The sequence below is a fragment of the Cinclus cinclus genome, chromosome 20 (assembly GCF_963662255.1).
Source record: "Cinclus cinclus chromosome 20, bCinCin1.1, whole genome shotgun sequence".
In the NCBI taxonomy this organism is placed as follows: Eukaryota; Metazoa; Chordata; class Aves; order Passeriformes; family Cinclidae; genus Cinclus; species Cinclus cinclus.
In genome coordinates this window covers 5451661-5476167 of record NC_085065.1, presented here as the reverse complement: position 1 = coordinate 5476167, position 24507 = coordinate 5451661, and the positions used below count along the sequence as shown (strand labels likewise).

The following is a 24507-nucleotide window of genomic DNA, read 5'->3' as shown; positions in this document are numbered from 1 at the left end:
AGCTCTTTGTTGCTCCTCTTCACCCCCAGGAGAAATTCCCTCTGGGTGTCCTCATCCATCCCAGCAGTGACAGGGGCCACCCACACCACTCACCAGGAAGATGCCTCTACCCCATACCAGACTCTACCTGCAGAGGTTTAGTTTGCATTTGCCCTTTCTCTATCCTGGCAGGACTTAGGATAGCTGGGATTGCAGGTGGGAAGGGACCTTGAGACGTGTTTTAGGACATTTGGATCAGCTGGGATGTTTTAGAAAAGGTATCTGAGTGACAGGTGAGTGGGTGCTCCCAGCCAAAAAAGGGTTTTTGCACACCAAATCCCCCAAACCCCGACTGCCCTTACCCTGCAACCACAAAATTACTCTGGACATTCTGTCGATGTAAGATACCCTTTATTAAACATACTCTTAAAATCCAAAACATGCTCAAAGCAAAATCATAAGCAGCAATCTGGTTTCCTTCCTTAAATCCCTGACACGTGGGTCACTGGAAAAAGGGGCTGTCACCTTTCACCCCACGCTGCGCTGGCAGCTCCTGCCTGCCCCTTATCCCTTCTGGGTGGCCGAGGACGCCACTGGAGTCGCCCATGCCCAAATCCCGTCTCTCCTGTGCCACCCAGAGGATGGATTCTTCGCTCACAGCCAGGCAGGCAGGCAGCTCGGCCACAGCATCCTCCCGGCTCCTCTGCATCGCAGCCACGGCCGCTCTGAACGAGGGGCAGCGCCCACCCGCAGCCACCCCAGGTCTGCAGCCTCCCCGTGAGCTCTGCCCGCTTCTGCAGCCTTAGGGACACCGCTCAGAGAAGCCAGAAAACTCTCAGAGTCGCTCCTAAGTGCTCCTTGTTCTGCTGGCAGCCACAAGCACCGTTGCACCTTGTGCAGGGTGCCACGCCAGCTGTCCTTGTCCCCTCTGAAACCATGAGGAAGGTTGGGCTTTGGTAGACAACGTGCCCCTGGAGCATCAGCCCGATTTTCTCTCCCCTGCCTATATTGGAGACTTAGGGAAGAGATGGCTGCTGTGATTTTCTCAGCTTAGCATGATGGTGAACCTTCAAAGCTCTCCCTGTGGGGTGCTGTGTCTCCTTGGGGCTGGGACACCCAGCCTGTCCCCAAACGGGGCACCAGGTTTGTCCCCACCCCTTAAGATCTCCCTGCTGTTCGCAGCTCCCAGCTCGCATGGCACAGGATGGCCTTTTGGAGATGTCACCCTCTCACACCAAACACCCAGCTCTGGGTCCCCAGGGAGGAATTTGGGAGCTGTTGAGCTTAGAGGAGATACAGCCAGCCCAGAGGAGAGAGCAGTGGGATGGCCAGCTCCAAAGCCACCCCTGGCAGGACCCACACTGGGGCCACAGAACAAGCAGCTACCATGGCCCTGGCTATAAGCCAGGCAGAGAAAACATCCCCCAGTCCCCAGAAGAGCTCCATCCCTCTTTAGAAGTCACAGCCATCACCAGTGCAGCCCATGCTCTGCCATGGGGATGGCACTGGGAACCTGCTTCCCACACATACCCCTCCAGGGACACTTGTTTTCAGCGCATGAACATCTCTGTGCTGAGGTGGCTCCGAAATGCAGCTGTATCCTTCGAAGAGGAGGTGGCCTTTGCTGCCACAGCCATGTAACAAAACCAGGTGGGGAAAAGGGAGGCTCAGTTTCCCACCCTGGGCAGCTCCAAACAGCTCCAGAGCCCACTAGATTGGGATGAAGGGTCTGATGTTCCTCCAATTTCTGACTGACTGATTTCTGACTGACCCTGATGCTCTCCAGCGTGGAGCCTGGCCTCTGTCAGTGGCCCCACCAGGGCCCCAAGGTCTGTGACTTTATCCCTCCTCCCTTACTACCCCTGTGTGTCTGCCCTTGGAGCAAAACCCACTTACACTGTCAGCTCAGTGCTGGCCAGAGGGATGGGGATGGAGATGGGGGGCAGCTCCCACACTTTCATCCACCCCTTGCTACAAAGTGTTATAGGGAGGGCAGGACGGTTGGGGTGGAGGTGACACTTTTGGCACTTGTTGCAGAGAGAGGGCGCAGCCCAGAGCCCTGAGCTCACAGCAGGGCGGAAGACAGAGAGGATAAATTATCAATGCTCCAGGGCTGGTGACCAGGCTGGGGGTGGTACCAGGCCTCCTGCCCACCCCTGCCATCCTGCTTCATGCCCTCGGGCAAAGCAACCTGGGGCCAGGCCCAGGAGGACTGCTCAGGAGGAGAGCAGAGGGAGGGAGAGCTATGAGGGCACCATTAATGCCAGTGCATTAATGGGGACATCCCATGGCATGGGGACATCCCATGGCATGGGGACAGCTCACAGCATGGGGGCTGGCCCCCCATGAAAGTCATCAGCTCATGCACCAAGAGTGCCGATCCCAACGCTCATCCTTGGACCCACACCCCTGAACATCATCCTCCCATCTTCCCCACCCACCCACATCCCAGAACCCCCTTGGTGAGGTGACCCTGTCCCATGTGCTCCACACATTGGAGGAGAGGAGCCTGGGGATGTAAGATGACCGGGGAGGGGAAGGGGGGGGGCAGGAGGGGACCCCAACCTATTCCCATTAGGGCTGGAGAATGGGAAGGTGCTAACAGGGAGCTCCAAAGTGACATGGCTTTCAGCCCTCACAGACAAGTCGAGGTTACCGTCTTTTCTTTTGAAAATCAGTCCTGATACAGCCAAGGAGTGGTGGTGATGATTCCCACGGTGCCCAGACACCAGGGTCCCTCTGGGTGGGCAGGGGGGTCGGTGCCCCCACCCAGGCTGAGCCGTCACACGGGCAGGGCGGCCACTGCCTGCTCCAGGTCCTGGGGGCCAGGGGGGCAGCGGGGCCAGGTCTGCTGCAGCCCCAGGTTGTTGTTGGCTGCCTCTGGGCCTGGGTGGAGAAAACAGGGATTAGGGGCTCCCAAAGCCCACTGGTGCACTTGGCCTATTTTACCATAGGGGACCCAATATATTCTCCCAAAGTAACACCCACCTCCCCAGCCCCCCGTTGGGTTTTGGCTGCACTGAGGGGTGGGGGGTACCTGCACTTACCTCTCCAGGCTGGGGGAGCCCCTTAAACCCCCAATTTCTCAGGAGTGCTGAGGGCCAAACAGGAAGCACAGCGTGATCATCGCTGGGTTTAAACAACCCAAACGAAGGGGGTTATGTGTCCCCTGTGTCCCCTCTGCCCAGCCAGAGGCCACATGCACGTGCCCTGTGGGGCTGCAGGTCAGGCACAAGGGGATGTCCCCCTTGGTCTGGGCAGTGACGGGGCCACCAGCAACGGGTGACAACCCAACACCAACCCCCTGAGGGATGGGGCACGAGGTGGGTGCAGCTCTGGGGATCTCGTGGTCTCACCTATTCCTCAATGTTAATGGGGCAGGAGTCCGGCACGGCGGCTGCGTGGCAGGAGAGACCAGAAGGCACATGGTGAAGGCGGGACAGCGGCGGCATGGGGACATGGGGACATGCACACGAGCGAGCAAACGGGGTGACTGGGGGACCTGGGGACCTTGCTGCCTGTGAACAGGTCGGAGAGGGCCAGAGAGCTGCTGTTGGGCACGGGGTGAGGGGTCCCCATGCACGGATCCTCCCGGGGTTTTGTGCCAAGGGGAACTGAGGGGTGGACATGCTTGTGGTGTGGGGGTAGCTGGGTCCCTGCATGCCTCCTCTCTGGCTGCAGGGTCCCAGTTCAGGCAGCACCCTTCAGCTGGGGCTGGGGCAGGGTAATGGCAGCTCGGCCCGTGGCTTACGTTCCACCACCAAACCCATCAGAGGCTGTGTGGTGCCCTTAGGAAGGGGGTGCACCCCTAAGGCAGCTTGGCTGCACCCTCCAGTGAGGTTAAGCCCTGTGCCCAGGGCAGCTCTGAGCCAGAGGGACTGTGTGAGGGCATGCCAAGGCCAAGGGCAGAGGTTTTCTCAGAGGGGGAGCAACAAAATCCCGCTGCCTGCTGATTTATGGGAGCTGACAGCTGCCATTTCGACTGGCTTTTCATGGTGAGCTCAGGCTGGAGAGCAAGGCATGTTAAGTCTGCAGATCCCAGAGGGAATGGATAATTAAACAGGACCACATGTACATGCACACGGAAATCCCATTAAGAGCTTGATATTGCCAAAGTCACTGCAGAGCTCCAGGGCAGAGACGCAGCTCTGCTCAGTGCGAGGAGCAGGGCTGGGGCAGTAGAAATGGTCTGGCCCTGGAGCAGGGTATCAGCCCTGTGCCCACGCACCTCCTGCCCCTTGTGCTGCTGGGGGGGTCTCCCCTGCAGTCAGCAGCTGACAGACCTGCCCTGGGCAGACCAGCTCCCAGTCCCATCCTGGTGAAACCCAACTGGCCTGCCTGGCCCACTGCTCACAGATCAGAGCATCTGTGGCTTTAAATCAGCAGGAGCCCTCAGGGGATTTCAGGTTTTCTACAGCAGCTCCCCAGCCCCTCCACATCTGTGCCAGCCTTTTTGGCAGATGCCTTTCCCCAGTTTCTCTGTCCAAAGCTGTTTTTGCCATGCTGCCCCCAGCAGACGCTGTGGCTGTAACCAGAGGATGCTCTAAACCCTGGGGACAGCTCCTGCAACCCGTGCTCTGCAGGACCCACACAAGGACATGGTTTCAGTTAAACCTCGCGCCCTAAAATCCCTGGGATGGGGACTTTGGCCTCTTCCCAAAGCTCTTTCCCACCAGATTGAAATCTGCAGAGATTTCAAAAGAAGTTTTGAGGAACCAGGTCCTGTGCCTTCGTCCATTACAGAGAGAACAAAAACATCATTATCAAATATCACCAGCTTGGAGACTGTAGACGTACTCCTAGATGTAGACTCTTGAACACCACAGATCTCAAGGGCTAGGATGCAACTGCCTTCCCTACAATCAGTGAATGGGGTTCTCATGAACTGGGTGCAAACCCTGAGAAATTTTATGAACAATACAGCCAAAACAAAACCACAAAATTTGGAACACCCCCAGTCTGTCTCACCATGAGCCTAAAGGACTGTAAATTTAAAGATACAATACTGATCTTAACACCTTACGATAGAGAAGCTGACTGTACCCTAGAGAATTTAAGGGTGCCCAGCATACCCTCCATGACTTCTCCAAAACCTATAAAATCAACTCTGAACATTTCAAGGTCAAACTGGTTGAACAACAGCAAATATTGTTTAATCCTAGTCCTTAAAGAGATGCAGACCAATGTTTCTGCTATCAGATCAAAATGTTCTTTTACAGGTACCTCCTCTCTTGGGTGGTTTTCCTGGCTGAACCAGAGACTGTTGCCTTGCACATCTAACTGATGTATTGGGAATTGCAATAGGGGTATTGAACAATATCAGTCTTGAAACTGTCACTGATCAATGGGGTGCAACCATTATTAATTTGAACACTACAGATCAACCCTTAAGGTCTTCCTTATCCACTTGGAAACACACAGTGATCAGCTTCAAATATCAAAAATATCCAAATGCTGATGACCAGCTGGCTGATGGTCTGGGAATTGCTCAAAACAGTGTCTTCAGCTGTAGTCCAGCTCAGTTGTGGTTACACTCTACCAGTGCTGAGATAACCACTGAATGGGAAAAGGGACTTTTATTCATTGAAATTCAAAAGGGCGTTTAGAACCTGGTGGTCTTTAGTCAGATTTTCTTATGCCCCCATCATTAGTAAGGTCACAGCATTTGTCTTACAATGCATAGTGCTTCTGTATGTACCAAGCACCAAATCCTTGTGGCATTAGATCCATTGGAACACTGAGCATGGGCTTTTAAGAACGATCATACACATGCATGCCAAACCTCTGACGTAGATGGTTGTGTGGTGAGAAAATGACAGGGGTTTGTATGTGAAAGTAACATTCTGATAGCCTGTGTGTTTGGACACAGAAATCTGTCTATCATTTTGAAACGTCTCCTGGTAATGACCCTGAATCCATCCCAGTATCCATAGGATAAGGGTGTGGGTGTCTAAGAACCCCTTGTGACAATTTAACAGTGGATGACACAAAGATACAGCTTTGTAACCGTTTAAATCCATGCATTTGTAACTTCACCTATAGAGCAGGCTGACTTCAGCTACTCCCTACTAAAATCTGTGAACTAAAATGTATGTTAGATGTGTTATATGACACTTTGTCTCCAACCCCTACTGGAATGGACATTACCCTGGTTAAAAACTGCTGGAACATCCTGATCTATACAAACTGGTACAACAACTCAAAAATGAAAGTCGAAAACAAAGATCACTGTCCATTATTATTCTGTGGAACAAAAGCTTTGTATCCTGCAGCAAGCGAGAAGGAATGGAGAACATAATGTCTGCCATTCCCAGGGGACCATGGACAGCCCCAGAAGTCCCACTCTGCACCTCCTCTGCCCCTGGTCTCAGCACAGGGGGCAGCCCTCTGCTTTTCCCCACAATTGCTGAGGCTGGATCACCCCTCTCATGCAGCGGAGCTCGTGCCGAGGGCTGCAGCTGCCAAACACACGGGCAGGTATGCTGGCCAAAGGATGGAGAGGGCATCCTTGGCTGGGCTCGGCCCAGGGACCAGCTCCTGCACCCCAGCCCAGGCAGGGGACAAGGCCAGTGCACATCTCACAGCACAGCAAGAATTTAACCCTGTGTTGGAGCCATCTGGGCTGCAAAGCTCCCTCTTCCTCATCCTCCCCCCAGCACAACCAAAAGGATGCAGTCAAGGATGGCTTTGGCCACTGCCACAGCCAAGGGATGCTTTGCAGGCTCTCCAGCAAAGCAGAGGTGCTGTTGGGACACCCCCAGCTCCCTGCCCAGCCCCCCAGGCCAGCAGGACACAGCCAGCTGCTGACAGAGGGTGATGGAGGGGACACAGGGCTTTTGTGGCAGGTGCCTGTTCCTCCCCAAGAGCCTCAGCCGTGTTTCTTCAGCACAGAAACCACCAGGAACAGGCAAGACAGCAGAAGAGGAGGCTTTCCCAAAGGAGCAGAGGAGAAAAAAGGATTTCCCCTCCCTCCGGTGGGTTTCACCCAGCCTCTTGGCTCTCCAGTACCTGCTGCAGGTCTGGTACCTGCCACAAAGTCAGCTGAAGAGGCAAGGCAGGGGCAGAGTTGCTTTCAGCTTGTCCACAAATGTATTGACAGAGACCCCATGGAAGGTGTTTTGGCTTTTTGTCTCATTTCCCCACACACTGGCTGAGGAAGCAGAGCCTGCAGGGCTGGGCAGGGTCCCCAGCCCACTACCCCCTTCCCCACAGGGACCAGGGGTGTTCAATACATTTGTCACCTTTGGGCAACTCTGGGCAGGGAAGGGGCACAAGCGTGGGTGGAGAAAACCGTGTTGGCACAGAGCGAACATGAACTTTCACGCAGACGGAGGAGCCTGGGGGAAAGGAAGAAAAAAAGGGATGGAGAGAGGCTGGCAGGAAACAAAAGTAGGAGGGTGGGGGAGAAAGCATGGAGAAATGGGAAGATGGATGAAGGTTGGGGCTCTGTAGAAAGATGACCTGATGGATACACCCCATCTCCCTGGCCTTGGAGGAAGAGGAGGACAAGGCAGGCAGCTCCTGCTGTGGATCACATCCCAATACAACACGTTGCTGTGCCCACCACAAGCCTGTACCAGGCTACAGCTGTGCCACACAACCACCTTCCTACAAGGACTGGTACCTCCTGGGGGTGCCAGCAGCCCCCTGGACAAGGGACAGAGAATCCCAGCAAAGCAGGTCTGGGACATCCCAGTCTGGACAAGCCCCCCTGACCTATGGGTTGTGACATGTCTAGTGCTCAGCCCCACAGAGGGACGGGTGGATGGGTGAAGTGAGGACAACCTGGCAAGGATCGTAGTGGCCAGGATGGTGGGAATGATGGTGATGGGAGAGGAGGGATGGATGCAAAGGGCTGGGGGGGATGCAGGGAAGAGTGGAACTGTCCCCCCCATCCCAAGTTCATGTTCAGCAGATGGCCACTCACCAGGTAAGCAGGCCTCAGAGCACAGTTTATTGTCCAGCGCTTTCACGTGTGCGATGCCCATGTCATTGTTATTGTCACACCTCAGACCGAGGAAAGCGCCTGTCCTCGGGCCTGGAAGGGAGTTAAGGCAGTTAACGCCGCGGCCGCGCTGGGGCTCGACGTGGCCTTTTTAGCACTGGGGGGTGGGATTTCTGGGGCTTTTCCTCTCCATTTCCCAGCCTCTTTCAAAACAAGAAACGATGCGTCTGGGTGGGAGCGGGTGAAGAGTGGACAATAACGCCTGGGCGTGACCCGAGCTGCTCCTTTCCAACCGGCAGCATCGGAGGGCAGCGGAACAGCGACGATGCGGCCACGGGCACACGCGTGAACCTGCCCAGGGTTCAGCCAAACCTTCCCTCTGGCACAGCCAGGCTGTGGTGGCACCCATCACCTCCTGCAGGAGCCTCTCCGGCACCAGCAGTGCAGTGAGAGCTGCGTGGATGCCAGGAAGAGGCAGTAGCTGGATGCGTGGGGCAAAAGAAGCCGTAGCCAAGCTTTTGCAGGGGGGATGGAGGCTTTTGGGGATGAGGGAGGTAACTGCTTCTTAGCATTGCTTCTATAAGAGATCGGTCCCCAGGTTCTAACCTGCATCCATCAGATGCAGGTGACTAAACCTCAGGAGGGATGTTCCCAAACGTGCCAGCAGCCCTGCTGAGAACAGGTGCAGGACTGTGTCCTAAGGAGAAAGGCCATCCTGCTCCCAGAGTTGTTGGGATGCCCATGGATGGCCACCACAGCCCCTGATTATTCCTATTTGTCATACTTTAATCTCCCCATCAGTACGAGCCTCTCTGCAGGTCAGAGGCCATGATTTGGGGGTGGGTGTTCCATGGGTGTTCCTGCTTTCCAGCTTGGCTAAACATCCAAGTTGGATGGGGAAGTAGTTTTGTCACATTTTTGCTAAAAAGAGACTTGGAAATGTGGGAGGGGGCACAGCATGGGCCTCCCTGTTGCCCCAAAGCAATCCAGGGTAGTTGGTGGCCAATGGCATGAAGGTGACCACCTCTTTCCTTGGCTGTCTCAGCTCAAGGGAGGAGGTGAGACGAGCCCTTGATGTACATGTGTTGACGTTGAGAACAGGCCAAAGAAAGTGAGGAAAGCAACCCAGAGGGAATAGCTCTGCAGCCCCTTCCTATGGGAATCAGCCCAGACACTGATTTCTACAGGGGAGAGTTTCAGAAATTTGAGAAAAGACCTTGGTGAGGGAGAAAATGCCGAGAGAGAAGCCTCTTTTCTATTTGGCTCATTGGAAAAACCATTGGATCCTGCACACCAACCATCGCCTGCTCCACATTGCTCTGTCACACTGAGCTCTCTGGGGTCCCTGTGGCTGGCTGGCTCCCCCCACCCACTGGTGTTCAGCCCCCCATGGGTGTCCCCACTGTGACAGATGTTTCTCTGACTCCAGTGCCTATGGAGTCCCCCAGGGCTCTCCCTGGTGGCAGTGGGGGAGCTGGGGACAGCACACCACTCCCCACTCATGATGACAGTGAGCTGGAAGCAAGGGGACAACAATGACCCAGGGCCTTTTACCGTCTTCCTGTGTGGGAGAGGCGTCCTCATCCTCCAGCACATCGTTTCCCTGTGGCACAGGTGACAGGCAGTGAGTGTTAGCCCAGGACTGTGCCAGGGGCTGTTCCCAGGTCCCTTTGGGGGAACATCCCTGGCCCTGGGGATTCCATGGATCAGGACTGTTGGTGAGGCACAATCCCACTGCCCCATCCACCCCCAGAGCAGCCCACGGGGACATGGATGCATGGGCAGCCCCTTCCCCAGCACAGCCTTGGGGGAATGTGGTGCCAGCTGCCCAGCCTCCCCCTCCATGGGCACAGCTGGGATCCCCACACGGTGCTGGGTGACACCACAGCTCCCAGTTCCTCGTGGGATGGTTACGGTTACCTCGGCATCTCGCTCCTCGGCAGAAATGCTGACAAAATTTAGATCCGGGGACTCCACAGGTGTTGACTATGGGAAGATGGTGGGAAAGATAGAAGGTAAACAAACAAACAAACAAAAAAAAACCCTGTGGTGCCAGTGGTTCTGGAGGAGGAGTTACATCCCATGGGGAAGCTCTCCAACCTGGGCTCCACCAGCAGCCCCCAGTCCCTACCTCTCCATCAGAGGCTGTGGCGCTTGCAGCCACGGGCGAGGGGAGCATGTCCCCCTCCTCCTCTTCCTCCTCTGTGCCAGGGGCGATGTAGGAGCCAGACATGGAGGACACGGTGTCGGTGCTGAGCTGGGAGTGCTGGCTCTGGGAGGAGGCCATGGACATGACGGACTGAGCCAGGCTGCTGCTCACGGGCTCTGGGGGAGAGCAGGGGCTGAGGGGGCCGCTGGACCCCCCCCCCACCCACATGAGACATGGCACAGCACTTATTAATGGAAGAGGAGCTAATGAGGGGGAGTGGGGTGCAGAGGAAGAACTGGCTGCATGCCAAGGAGGTGTGATGGGTGCAAAGCTGCCAGCAGCAGGTCCCCAGGGCTCACAGCCCCCCACTTCTGGGTCTATAGGGTGACAAAGCAGGCATGATTGGTGCCCCTATGGTCCCCATCTCTGGTCTACAGGTGGCAAAGCAGAGGTGACTCCCTGGGGCTCCATCCAATGTCCATGGCAGGGTAAGAAGGGGCCATGCCACCCCTCTTTGCATCGCCCCACAGTGTGACAGTCCTGAGACCATGATGCCACTGTCCTGCCTTGCCAGTGCCTATGAGCCCCTCCAGGCTGTACCTTCTGGGGATGAGATGGTGGAGGAGAGGGGTGTTCCAGTGCATGAGGACTGGTCGATGGCTCCTGATGATGACAGGGTGAAGTTTTCACTCTCTGGTGTTGCACCACATTCCTGGAAGAGGAGCCCATGGAAAGGATGGGATGGGGGATACTCAGCATGGACAGCCCATCTCCTCCAGGCATCCTTATGGATGGAGGAAGACCAGGAGGGATAATCCCAGCCGGTCTCTCTGGTCCCAAGCCTCCCCTAAATCTGCTGCCCCCCACCAGGACCTCAACCCTTTACCAGCACGTTTTGGACAGTGCTCACCTCCTCATGCTGGGCTGGGGATCTCCTCCTGGAGACCCTCTGCTCTGACTCAGTGCATGACTTCTCATCCTCTTCTTCAGGCAGGATAGAGGAGTTCTGCGAGATGGATCTGGCCAAAGGGGCAAAGCAGAGAGTTTCACCCCTGCCCACAGCCCCCAGACCCCCTGAGCATCCCCAGATTCCTGTGCCCACCCCAGTACTCACTTGGAGATGCTCTTCTTCAGCTTGAGCCCGGGGGGGCCGCAGTCGGGCAGGCGCTCGAGGGGTGACAGGGCCCTCAGGGGGGGCAGGGGGCCATCACTGCCATAGGAGGGCAGGGTCCCCACGCCCGGGGGGTCCCCCAGGGCTCGCAGGGGCAGCGCGGCCGGAGACGGCGTCAGCGGCCCATTGAGGGCCTCCAGCAGTGACACCACCTCGTAACCCGGGGGGATGTTCTCTGAGGACTGCAGAGAGGGGGACATGGGGTGAGGATCCTCCCTGGGCCATTTTCATGATCCCCTCACCCCCAGTGGGATCAAGATGCCCCATGAAGAAGCTCAAACCTTGAGGATGGCTACCCTGCCAAAAACCTTTTTTTTTGTTTTTTTAAGATCAACCCTGTGTTTTTTGCAAGATTATTTTGCAATAAATAAATAAATAAACAAACCCTGCTCTTCAGAGACACAGGGATCCCCAAACCTCCCCATCCTGGTGGAAGAGGTCAGGGTCCCACCCTCAGCCAGGCACTGACCGAGTGCTCCTCAGAGTCAGAAGTCTGCGAGGCGATGATGGGGTTGAAGCTGGTGGGCGAGAGCGGGCCCAGCTTTTTCCTCATGGCTCGTATTTGAAGCAAGGCTCGGAAAGCTGCGACAGCAGAGAAAAAAGAGAGGGGTGAAAACCAGGCATTGAAAGGAGACCCGTCAAGAAATTACACCCTGTTTCCCAAGAGGGGCATCCCCAGTGGGGCTAGAGGGACTGCAGGGCTGGAGCAGGGGAGATGCCAACAGCCCACCCAAGCTTCCCCCCGGGCCTTACGCAGCCTGCAGATGGGGCAGTTGTTGGCCTGGTAGCGCAGGGTGTCAGCACAGGTGTTGCAGAGGCAGAGGTGGCGGCAGGGCAGGATCAGGGTGTCCCGAACGTCCGACAGGCAAACCACGCACTCGGCGCTGTTATCGCTCACCTCGTCCTCGGCCACCTGCTCAAGGGACAGGAGGGAACTGCTCGGCCTCGGGGGTCCCCAGCCCACGTGGTATCAGGGTGGGTGCTCTAAAATACTGCCTGGGTGCTCAGAGAGAGTTCTGCCTGTGTCTATGGGCTGCCTGCTCTTGAAATACCCCCCAGGGACCTCATTTCTCTCCTCCAGGAGGCTGGGAGATGAGGCAAAAGGAAACAGAAATCCGAACTTTCACCCCAATTTTTACATATTAAAGCAGAGCATAAGGCACATCCCATGCCTTGAGCCCCATGCTCCCCATCTAAGACATGACCCTTCCCCCAAGAGACCACGAAGGATGGGGGGAAAAGCTCAGTCCTTCAGTTTTCTGCCTCCAGCAGCTTTGATGCCAACATGAAGTGTCTGTGCTGTAAACTCTTGCCCTGAGCATGTTTCAGTGGCCAGACCTGTGCCAGGGGAAGGGAAGAAGGGATGAGGGAAGACCCCTGGGATGCAGTCAGGCGGATGCAGGCACACACCTTGGAGTCCTGTGTGTTGTACTTGTTCTCGATGCCGTAGATCTCCTGCAGGAGGTAGCTCACACCATCCACCTGCAATCCCATGGGGAAGGGGTAAGGAGCAGAGACGCCTTGCCCAGAGCCACTGTGGCTCCCAGCCCCCTGCTTGGGCCAGCCCTCCTCCCCCCAGCATCCAGGGGTTCTCTTGGCATTGATAACCTCGAAACTGCACTCCCTGGGAGGCAGGGGCAAGGCTGGGAGAGGCTTGTGGCTTTTGGGGCTCCTCAAAACCCCTCAGTGCCTTCCCTGCAGGGTGTGCAGGGACACCTGCACCTCAGGGACACCCCAACACTCACCACTTGCTTCTGCTTGAGTGGCTTCACGCAGAAGGTGCCATCACTATGCTGGAAAAAGGGAAGAACACATGGGTGGGCACCCCTGGGCTGCTGTGCTGGAGCACCCGCCCACCCTGTGGCTGTCCCTGCTCCCTCCCTGCTCCCAACAAGCCCATTTTGCAGGAATTCTGGCTTTTCCTGACAGCCCACCACCAGGTAGCTGTGGGAGGTTACACACATTGCGAAGCTGGAGACTTGTGGGAGGAAGGGAGATGGAGTCGAGCCCAAATGCCTTAGAAGTGGGTGCTTAAAATGAGGTAATAGTCCCAGGATTTGAAAAGCAGCCCGGAACATCCCTAGCCCAGCACCACCATCCCAGTTCCCTGGGATTCTCTAGGTTCTTGTAGCTGTTGGATGATGGAGGTAGGAGGGGGAGGATGGCCCCGGCTTGGCACTTACCTTCTCAAAGGTGGCCAGCAGCACGTGGCAGTGCCCACTGTGCTCTGCAAGACACAAGGGAACATGCAGGGCTCAGGGGACATGCAGGGGCACGGGCAGAGCCACAGCAGCAGTGAAGAAAAGCAGGAGGCTCTGCCCAGCTGGCATCACAATGCCAGCAAACTGGGAAAGGACATCCCAGCAAGGAGCCCCTCCTCACCCTCTCCTTCGTCCACCACTGCCTGCACCACCATGGGATAAACCTCACGGTCCAGGTCAAATCCCAGCTAGAGAGAGACGGGAGACTTGGTGAGATGGAGCAGTGCTGAGGCTTCATCCCACCTCCATCTCCATGGGATGATGTCAGGGCTGGGGGGACCCACCTCCTCCTCGCTCCACTCGGAGGGGTCGATGGTGTGGGAGGGCACACAGAACTGCTGGCACACCCCCCGCTTGTAGTGCACGGTCTCCGACTGCAGGCTGTTGTCCCTGGGGGTGTAGCTGTCCCGTGGAGAGAGGACAGGGTCAGGGCACCATGGGTGTCCCCACATTCTTCCAGCTCTCCCCAGATCACGGAGATGCCAGGGAAATGGGAGGGTATGTGTGTCACTCCTCCCCTCCCAGATGCTCTTGGGGCTGGGGTAAGAACTTCTAAAAAGGGCTAAAAATATCTACAGGGTAAAGCCAACACAGCATAGGAGGGGACAGAGACAACTCCACAGCCAACCTGCAGGGGTCTGGGGGGGGAAATTATTTCCCCCAGTCTCAGCTCTGACTAGAAGGTAAAAAGAGGGAGCAGGATGTGACAGGGAAGGAGGTGGCAGGGGTTGGCAAAGACCTGGTGGTGGCACCTGGGGGAAACAAGGAGCCCCCCTCCAACCTCAGCACCACCCTCAGCTTTTTCCTGTCCCGAAGAGGACAGATGCTTAGGAGGGAGGCTCCATGTCCATCAGCCAGGGACACACACAAGGCTTGGGGGGACATGGGCCCTCCAAAAAGCTGGGGAGGGACACAGGCCTGCCTGGGGCCCCTCACCTCGCCACCCCATTGTGAAACTCCTCCGTTGCTTGGTAGTAGATGGTTATGGCCACACGGGCGTCCGTGTCAAAGGTGAACTCCACATTGTAGTGCACCTTGGCTTTGCTCACTTCTTCCCCCGGGGTCTTCACCTCTTCTGAGCACCTGGAGAGCACAGAAGGTCCAGGAGACAGGCCTTGGGGTGCTCCAGGACTAATCCCCTCGGCACCAAAAGGGGCTGCTGCCCTCCTTCAGAGGACACTGAGGCACACCAAGAGTGCCTGGCACACCCAAGGTCACGCCTGCAGGCTGGGAAGTGCCGCAGACAGATTTCAACCATAATCCCGAATCTCAAACCCTGCCACAATCCCCAGCCTCCCTCCAGCAAAGCCTTTGGAAAGTGGTGGGGGGAGAAAGAAGAAGCAAAGCACTTCAAAGGCAGCGCTAAACTCCTTTAATCCTGCGGCACTGCCTGTGCTGGCATGCGGGAACTGGGAGTGGAAGGGCACGTTCAGAGAGCAGCTCATCCCTCCACCCGTGCTGGAATGAGAGCAGCCCCGTGTCCAGCATCCCTGCGGGCACCCAGCGGGACCCTCCCTCCCCGTGGCTCAGGGCCTGGGTGCCCAGACTCACTTGACAAGGCGCAGGGTGTCCTTGCGGATATTGATTAAGCTCCTGAGCGTCTTCACGGGTTCCTGAGGAGGTGGAGCAGCGTAAGGGAACTAGGATGAGAGAGACACCGGTGAAGGCAGACGCACACGGGGGGCTACGGTGGCTGTGGAACCCCCAGCGACCCAAACCCAACACCCTACAGAGGGAATTGGGGCGGCCTGGGCATCCTGATGGGTGCTGAGCACCTGCAGCTCCTGCTGGCATTTGGGTACCAGGCAGCACGATGACAGGGACAGCCCTCCACAAGCAGCAAACCCAGGACAGCAGGGAAGGGGACACACAGAGGGGCTGTTCCTTGTCCCTTTGGCTGGAGGGCGAGGGGGTCGTGGGGCACAGGGCAGGCGGCCACTGACGGATTTTTATGCTGGGGAGAGAGGCTGAAGCTCCCTCCCTGCCCACCAGCTGGGATGAAACAGGCACAAGTATCCCTGTTTCCTCCCTGTGGTGGATGGGATTTGGGTGGTGGGATGCCTGCCAGCCCTGTGCCCAGAGCAGTGAGCCAGCAAGGTGTCTGGGCAGGAGCAGGCAGGCAGCAGCACCTCTCCTCCAAGGTGACATTGTCCTTCCCAGTCCTTTCTGTCCACCTGACAGAGGTTACAGTGCTCCCTGGGGAGAGGGGACACGGTGGCACCCAGGGGACACAGCAGTCACCCAAAGGAGACTGAGGGTAGTAGGGAAGTGACACAAGACCCATCTTCCCCCTCTCCACCTCCATCTCCCAGGCAGGTTTATCTCCAGAAGGAATCAGCCCTGATTAAGGCCCAGCTTGTTGGCAAGCTCCCACCGTGTGCCAGGGGACAGCCAGAGCCAGGAGGTGTCAGGTGCCATCAGGGATGGCAGATGGTCAAAGAGCCTCAACTGCTGCCTCTGGAGAGGAAACAGTGTCCCATTGTCCCTCACCAAGGCACCCACCGCACCCCAATACCAAAGGGACAAGACCAAATTGCAGGTGGTACTTGGAGATGCCCTGCAGGGAGACAGATGCCCATTTCCTATGTCCCTGGTGCTCTCACATGGGACAACCATCATCACCTAACCTGTCCTCAAGGCCATCATCACCTTTCCTGTCCCCAAAGCCCTGCAGAGCAGGATGGATGGGACTGGGGGACCCATGGTGGGCTCAGAGGGACACGATGGGACAGACATCTGGCAGAACCCCTCAGTGCTGGCACAGCTCTGATCCCACAGGTGCCACTAAAGGCAGATTAAAGCCTAGGCTGAACACAGCGTGGCTGATGGCATCAGAGGCTTTGGAGATGAATTCCCAGCACTGTGGAACTGCATCTTGCTGCTCTTGTCCTCTCCAGGAGGGGAAAAGGGCAGCAGAGTCATTAAACTGCTGTTAACGAACTTTTTTATGAGTCACTTAATGTGCACCTGCAGAGTCACCCATTGCAGCTGGAGGGGAAAGAGTGAGAACACACTCCAGGCTGAAGTTGAGCCATGTCATGACATGCTATGCCATGTCATGATACTTCCCCTGCTATTCAAAATAATGCAGTCATCCAAAATTGCCCATTTGCACCTCACCCAGTCAAACCATACCTAAACCAGCCCTGGCAGGGAAAGCACCCATGGGTGCATCCCCCCTCCTGCTACAGCAGCCAGGGGTGGGTGACAGAGGAAGGAAAGGGCAGCCAGGTCCCCTGGGTGCCACCCACAGGGGCCGTTGGGCTTGGCAGGATGGGGAAGTGCCACAGGCAAATTTTGTACTGCAAAAACCACTTCAGGCTCTTCCACTCCCACGTGTGAAAAGCACTTTTTGGGGGTGGTTGGATTTTATTTTTTTAATTAGATTTTACAAGCCAGATTTTGCACATCAGAAGGGGCTATTCAGAGGACATTTTGCATCTCCTCACTTTAAACCAAGCTGAAACACAACAGAAAAAAATGGGTAACGGTTGTGGTGAAGTTAAAAATGTCATCCACATGCCTATAGCAACATTTGGTGCAGGCCAGCTTCTGCTAAAGTGAAAAAGAAAAAAAAAAACCACCCTCAAAGTCTCTCTTTGGGTTTTTCTACAAGCAAACCCCAGCAGCTTTGCGTGGGCAGGGAAACCCAGTGGCACATTTCAACAGTTCCTGGCTTCCCCTGTGCTCTCTGAGTGCCTGCAGCAGCTTCTCTGCTCCTCAGCCCCTGCATGGTAGCAGCTACTTCAACCTGGAGCCCTTCCCAGCCCCTTGGGAACCTGTTCCCAGCTGGAAAATCCAGATTATCATGTATCCATGGAGGGGAGAACCTGCGCAGCCTCCAGCTGCCCTGCACATCCTTGTGGCAGCAGTGCTGTTCATAGCTCAAAGTGCTCTGCTCACAGAGGTCTTGGGACATAATTCTTCCAAGATCTCTGGGCCCTTGATCCCCAAGGAACACAAAATTAATCCCCCACCAAAAAGCAGTGGCTGCTTTTTTATTGTTTCCAGCCCAACCAGGGCTCTCACAGAAGGCCAGAAACCAAAAGTATCACAGCCAAGGAGCATCAGGACAGGGCTTGGAGGCAGCTTCAGAGAGGCCCAAGTGTTGCCTGGACACAGGCTTGGACCAGAACCAACACAGATCCTCCCCAGCTCCTCCCTGAGCCCCCAAAACCGGCCTGACCCAAAAGTCCAGCCCCAGAACTCACCCTGCTCCCCAGGGAGATGGGACCTTGGTCACAGCTCTGCAGCCCAGAGCCATCGGTAATTAAACCAGAGCAAGACAATTTAGCTCGTGATGCTATATTAATTCTCTCTGCTGCTTCCAAGCTGTTCCTTTGCCTTCCCTGCTGCTCTGCTGTCATGGCTGCTGACATGGGAACTGCTCACTGGGCAGTTTAAAGGCTTTTATTGTAATCAAGAGGATTTCTCAACACTCATGGAAGAGGCACTGAGTGCTGACTTCTCATTTTCTGGGGAAGCGCAGAGGATGGAGAGAGAGAGGCACTGCCTTTGTCCACCCAGTGTTCATGTGCTTTGTGGGTGCTCCTGACCTTGGCTCTGCTGGGATCCCTGCTCTGGCACAGCCCAGGGCTGGACACTTCCCTGCTGAAGGATCAAATGATGCTGCCAAAACACTACCAAAGCCAATTCTAAGGTGGAAACAGGAGCCTTGCTGGCAGCAGGCAATACCTGAGAGCTGGACCAAAGCACCAGGCAAGTTTATCTCGACTTAACAGAAAAGATTTGGTGACTTTTAAGTCCTCACCCTGAATCTTTTGAATACTTGACCCCACCCCCCCACCCCCCCCCCCCCCAAAATTCTCCAGCCAGTGCTGGTGAGGTGTCCCACTGCCGAGAGGTACCTGGATGAGAGGGGGACATCACTCCCAGGCTGAACTTCTGCTCTCATTTCCTCCCTTTCCAAATGCAGCAAGCACACAAACCATGTCCAGGAGCTGTGTGGGGTGTAGGGCCCCCTCCAGCCAGGTTCCCTTGTGCCCTGAGACCTGCAGGAGCTGGAAGCACCCAGCATTGCAAAACCCATCCATGCCATCCCCAGCCCCAACCTACCCTCACCTTTTTACTTTTATTTCTTTCCCTTTCTTGCTAGAGCTTGGGGAGTAATTTCATCTGTTCCTGCCCAAGATGCTCTACTACCCTGACCCACACCAGCACCTCTGTGCTATACCCCTCACCATGTGCCCTCCTGTCTGGGATATGGCTGCTGGATGAGATAGGGAAGGCAAGAGAAAATGCAGCTCTTGGAGAGGGAACGAGAAAGAAGTTGGATTAAATCAGCCCAATTCCCCTTCACAGTTAGTCCCGGACAGAGGACAGGCTGCAGCAGGAACCCAACCCTTGTATGAACCATTAGAGAATCCACTCAGCCAGCTCCAGGCAGGCTTGGCTGGCTCTGCCCGTGGAGGGGAACAGCCAGCAGCCTTGTCCCGCACACCCCATGACACACAGAGCCAGCACCGCTTTGGGAAGGGCCGTGCCTGCGCTCCGGACCCCCCAGCCCCCGGCCCCGCCGGTACCCACCACCACGGGCCGGTTCCCCAGGAAGTTGAGGTCGCTGTTCTCGCCGAACAGGTACCCCTCGGGGTGCGTGGAGTCGAACTTCTCCCCGCCCATGATGAAGTGGTTGGCAAAGTAACTCCCTGAAACATAAACAGAGCGAGCGCCTGAGCGGAGGGGGAGGAGGGGGCTCCAGCCGGGCGATGGAGCGGCACGAAGCCACCGGATCGATGGCTCGGAGGTGACTTTGTCCCCAGGGTCACCTTGCTGGGAGCCTTTCTGGTTGAGCTCACACGCTGAGAGCACCAAAGGCAATGAGAGGCTGAAGAAGCCACAGTCCCTGCCTGCTCTCCCCTCTTCCTGCATCCCGGTCTGAGCCCGGGCACACGGAGCTCGGATGGGGAGAGGCTGATACAGGAGTCCGTAGGATTTAACATTTCCTGCTCCCCTTTCCCTGTCTGGGAAATCCCTGTAAACCCCAGAATGGCCTGAGCCACCCAAGGTCACCCTGACCTTCAGCCATCCCACACTGGCAGGAGCGGAGGGATCCTGGTCCGTGAGGAGGAGGAGGAGGAGATGGCTCCTGGGGCAGCAGAGCAGAGCTAATCGTGGCCATAAACACCAGCTCATTCCCCGAGGAGGCAGGAGAGGCAGGGGCACAGCCTGACCGGCCAGAGAACCCTGCGAGCCCCGGAGGAGCCTGGCTGGCTCCCACATCCCCAAGGATGCTGCCGGGAAGGGCAGCATGGACCTGGCATACAGCCCTCAAAACGGGCAGGGCTGCTTCTGCCCAGAGCCTGAGGTCACAGACCTCGTGTTCCACCTAAGGCAGCGTGTCCACAGCCAGACACTGCCCAGATTGGCTGCAGCTGCCACCAGGAATGTGGGCAAAGCACAACTGAGATGAGTTCTGTCAGTTCTCAGCCTGCAGCCTTCCCTAGGAAGGGCTTACCTGCAGGAGGCAGGATTTTGGGGTCCTGTAGATCCTCCAGGTGGTCAGCACCTACCCAGCAGAGTGCTCCACATTACCCAGAAGAATGCTGGGCAATGACCAGGGCCCATCCCTTCTTCTCTCCAAACAGAGCCAAAACACCAGAATGTCCTGGCCCCGAGCTGGGAGCAGCCCCCAGGTCAGGCACTTCTCCACTAGAGGAAAATTTCCTCCCAGCCCAGCCAGGAGCCAACCAGTGTCTGCTCCTTGTCCATGAGATCTGGGCTGCGTGGGGAAACCATTTTGTGGCACAGGAACTGGCCAGGCAGGAGGGTTGAGTCTTGAAGTGGGAAAAAAGGGAAAGGGAAAGGCAGACAGGGATAGGGCAGCAGCAAGGGGTGAACAGAAGCACCAGGAGTCAGTCAGACATGGACACAGTGTCCTGAACCCTGACAGCCACAAGGACAGGGTTTAGCTTATAAAAACCCCAAACCCACCAGCACAGGTCCATCTGCACCCCCCCCAGGGGATACCCCAAAAACAAACATTTGGGGACACAGATAAAGGAGCTTAAGCCTGGGCTGCAGCTCTGCTTGTGGGTACTGAAGTCAGAGCGTGAAATTAGCTTCCAACAGAGGCAGGGACTGTCCAGGGCTGGATCAGGCTTTAATACTGCATTTAAACCCAAAACAGAGCCTAAAGCCCAAGGGGAGGAGTAGGGGGGATCTAACTCTGGGCCAGGAGGGATGAGTGGGGTCACACAGCTCTGCCCCGAGGCCCCATGGCACAGGGATGCCCAGATGCAGTGAGCCCGTTAGCAAACGTCGACCATCAATTATTGATGTCTGCTGCTTTCAGGTCCCATTTTCCATGTACATAATTTATAGGCAGCTCGCCTGGAAGGACTCAGCCACGTGGAAAAAAAAAAAAGCCCCAAGAGCAAAGTGCCTACAGAGCTGCCTGCAACAGCACAGCCAGGGGAGAATGGGGCATCCAGAGCTTCTCCTGACACCAGCTTGGAGCAAGAGCAGGAGATGGCAAAAAAATTACATTTAAGCATGGAGAAAAGCCACCCCGGCACTGAGAAAATGCTGGAAAATGGAGCTCAGGCTTTCTGTGATTTGCCCATTCACAGTTTAGTGTGTGCTGGGAGCTTCTGCAGGATGGGCAGAGCAGGTAAGGACCATGCTGCCATCACCCAGTCTCCCTGCCAGGGGTTGGGAGCACCCCTGGGTGCTGCAGGCTCCCAGCACATCACCCAGAAGCTACAACTCCCTCTTGACAGCAGGCAGAACCAGCTCTGTGCTCCCTCCCAGGAACGGTCCTCCTTGCTGTTTAACAAGAGGCTTGAGTCGTGCCAAGCTTTTTCAGGGAAGCACCAGCACAAGAAAGCCAGGCAGGAGCAAGTTGGTGACTCCCTGGACAGGGCTGGGAGGCGGAGCAGGTAAGCTCCTTCCCAGCCACAGCCACCTTATTATGAGCTGAGGGTAAATCCAACACCCACTCCTGGGGAAGTAGAGCCTGTCAAGGACAGCCACATCTCGGGAAGGGCTGCACAGAGCAGCTGCTGGAAAGGAGGAAAAACCCAAATCGCCTGAAGCTCCTGGCAAAAAAAAAAAAAAAAAAAAAAAAAGCCTTTGTGTCCTGCATATCTGCTGGCACCAGCAGTCAGCTCCTTGTCCCCATGAGTGTCAGTGATACCACTTTATTCAGGTGACAGAGAAGGGCGAGGACCCTCGTTGTGTGCTGTGCCTGTGGCTCTGGCATGCAGTGACACATCCTGCACTGTGCCCCAAGCCATCGCTGCTCTGCTGGGCTCTGGTACTGCAGCCTCTGGCTCTTCAATGTTACAGCTTCACTCTCCAAAGATGCAAAACCAGAAAAGCTCATTCCCAGCTCATTCACACACTCCTGGTTGAGGGAAGCACCAAGTCTGCACAGCCTGCGGTCAGCCCCGGGTGGCCTTGGCACGGCGCTGGCACACCCTTCGGGCCACAGGGTGCTGTGATGGGCTAGTTAAAGGCTCTGGGCGCTTCTGCCCCTGGGCAGCCCATTATTTAATTCTGTGCTCTGAAGCGGGCAGCCGGAGGTGAGTGTCCACAGCACTGCTGCGTCAGCCCTCGACCGCCGTGGCTCTGCCACCACCTGGGGCTGTGCCCCCAGGACTGGGGGTGTCACTGCTGGATTAGTAATCTCTTTGCTCCTGCTCCCAGCCAGGGCCCTGCTCACAGTCCCGTGTGCCCCAGGGGAGCTCAGTGCTAACCTCAGCTGGGGACAGGGGCTGAAAGCTGGAGACTTGCCCCAAAAGCCATCCCAGTAGCCCGGCACTGGGCTCCATCTGCAGCCCCCACTGGCTCTCCCTCCCAACAGCAGCCACTGAAGTAAATCTCAGCCTTTTTTACAAAAATTATGGTTTAACTAATCCCATTGACACCCTGTCTGGAGATGATAGGACCCCCAGGATGGGGAGATGCTAAACTGAGACAAGACACAGCTTCCCTATTCCCATGGGCTGCACTGGCCATCCCAGGAGAGCCTGCAGCCCAGCAGCCAAAGCTACATCCACAGAGGGAAATGCCCCAACGTCCCATGAGATTCCCCTCCAGGACTTCATTTCCAAAGCCAGTGGCTGTTTTGAGTAGAGGAAAATGCTGCTGCCACAGAGGAATCGGCTCTGTCCTCCCTCGGCTGCCGGCAGCACTGAAGGCAAATCCCACTCGGATTAAAGGCAAACCAGCCATAATATCCCAGGGCCACCAGCCTGTCCTTGTCCCAGTGCAGATGGCTGTGTCACCTGGGCACCTCCTGCCCCTCTGCTGAGGACCCTGGGCAGCTCCAGGACTGTGTCCTCCCAGCTCAGCCCAGAACCCAGCAGTGGGACTGGGACACCAGAGCACAGCCACAAGCCTCGGGCTCTCCCTGAAAGCCAGAGCTAAGCATCAGCCGGGTGACCTCTGTCAGCTGAGATGAATTTGGAAGTGCTCAGCTGGGTGCACTTGCACCCTCCACCCCTTCATACACAGATATTTCAAGAAACCCTAAATAAGACGGGGTCCCAAGGGAAAAACTTGTAATGCATGGAGACACCGTCCCTACAAAGAGCAACCCCACGGATGGGCTGGTCCAGCCTCACCTGTCATCAAAGTGACAGAGCCCTTGAAACCATGTGAAAAGGAGAGCTGGGGGAGCCCTGCGGGAGGCCAGGCTGTCAAGGATCAGCCATCTCCAGCCAGCTGTGCAACCTATTTTAGATTATTTAAAAAAAAAAAAAAAAAAAAAAAAAAAAAGGCAAGCACAGCTTTTCAGGACACGAGCAGGGCTTGTGTTGGCTGTAACTCTTGCTAAGGAGGTCTTTAGTTGTAATTAGCGAGTAATTTGTCACAGCGCTAACGATCCCAGCATTTACCTTATCCTATTAACTACCAAAATAGTTAGCTATTAATAATATTTAGTGCTGCAAGGATCCTGTGCAATCCCCTCATAAGCACGGTGCTCCGGGGCATCACTCACCGGTGCCGGTATTTTTGAGGCTCTGAAGCGTTGCCAACCCAAGGGCTGAACCCCATCACCCCTCCCTCCCCAGCGTGCCCCCCTCGGACACCAGCTCAGCCCAGCCCTTGCAGGGAAAAGTAAGGCACAGAGGGGAGGGACGGATTTTCCAAGGTCACGCACAAGGTTTGAGACAGGGCCGGATTCGGGAGCGGGAGATGCACCACCAGCAAGCCTGGAGGCAGGGAGAGCAGCCAGAAAGGCGAAGGCTCCCCACGGCAGGGGCTGGGGTGCAACGATGGGGCAGAGCCCTGGGAAGGAGGGATCCCCTCCAATCCCTCCCACCCCAGCCTTCCTCGTCCTCCCGGGAATTTAAACCCAGGATTTTCCCGAGCAGCCAGCACCCGAGTAACCGGCTATAAAAAGCGCCTCCGGAGCCCGGTGCCGCAGACCACGGCTACAGAAATAATTATAATAATAATGTCATTAAAGTCGCGTCAACTCAGCCAAGTTTGGAAAGCGGGGTGAACTGGCAAAGGGGAGCCCGGAGAGGGGTGACCCCCGATCCCTCCCGCAGGGTGCCCCACACCAGACCCAGATTTTCAGGGTGCTCCCCCCCGTGCGTCAGCGTTTGCTTTGGGGTGAGCAGGGTCACCCCCGCCCGAAGCAAGGTCGTGCCCGCTGCCCGCCCGACTCGCTCCCCTTTTTCCCTCCCTATCGGCGGCACCGGGACGCGAGACCCCCGGGGACTCACCGGATTTCGGGGGATATCTGTAGACGGAATTAGCGGGGATATCCTCTTCCTCCACCCCTGCGTTCTGCCGGCTGGTCAGAGCCCCCATGGCCGGGCCGGGGCTCAGCGGGCGGGGGGCGGCGGGGATTCCTCCCGCCCGGGACCGGGGCTGGCGGCGGCCCCCGCCCGCAGCATCCTCCGCTCCGCTCTGCGCCGCGCCCGGCGCCGCCTCCGCGGCACCGCGGGGCTGCGACATTCGGGGCGGGGCCGCCATCGACCGGCACGCCCCGACCCGCCCCGGCTCGGCTCGGTCCGGCTCGGCGGTG

At 56.6% G+C, this 24507-nt stretch overlaps 1 protein-coding gene across 1 annotated transcript; it reads right to left on the bottom strand.

Annotated features, from left to right (window-relative positions):
* Positions 1 to 2761: 2761 nt before the first annotated feature.
* Positions 2762 to 24290, bottom strand: RNF157 (ring finger protein 157). The gene is made up of 19 exons (XM_062506229.1): positions 24203 to 24290; positions 19053 to 19171; positions 15057 to 15145; positions 14442 to 14588; positions 13790 to 13907; positions 13627 to 13693; positions 13428 to 13471; positions 12990 to 13037; positions 12655 to 12726; positions 11998 to 12157; positions 11714 to 11826; positions 11188 to 11426; positions 10984 to 11092; positions 10674 to 10785; positions 10056 to 10249; positions 9845 to 9910; positions 9479 to 9527; positions 7907 to 8017; positions 2762 to 2865 (listed from the first exon to the last, which is right to left on the bottom strand). The coding sequence occupies exons 1-19, from the start codon at positions 24288 to 24290 to the stop codon at positions 2762 to 2764; spliced, it is 2049 nt and encodes a 682-aa protein (XP_062362213.1).
* Positions 24291 to 24507: the final 217 nt, after the last annotated feature.

Excerpts from the sequence above, each read along its gene's own strand:
- RNF157 (XM_062506229.1), bottom strand. The coding sequence starts at position 24,290 with ATGGGGGCTCTGACCAGCCGGCAGAACGCAGGGGTGGAGGAAGAGGAT. Across the intron at positions 13,694-13,789 it reads CCGAGTGGAGCGAGGAGGAG|CTGGGATTTGACCTGGACCG; the intron begins GTGGGTCCCCCC and ends GTCTCTCTCTAG. Across the intron at positions 10,786-10,983 it reads CCCCAGCCCAGCATGAGGAG|GAATGTGGTGCAACACCAGA; the intron begins GTGAGCACTGTC and ends CTCCTCTTCCAG.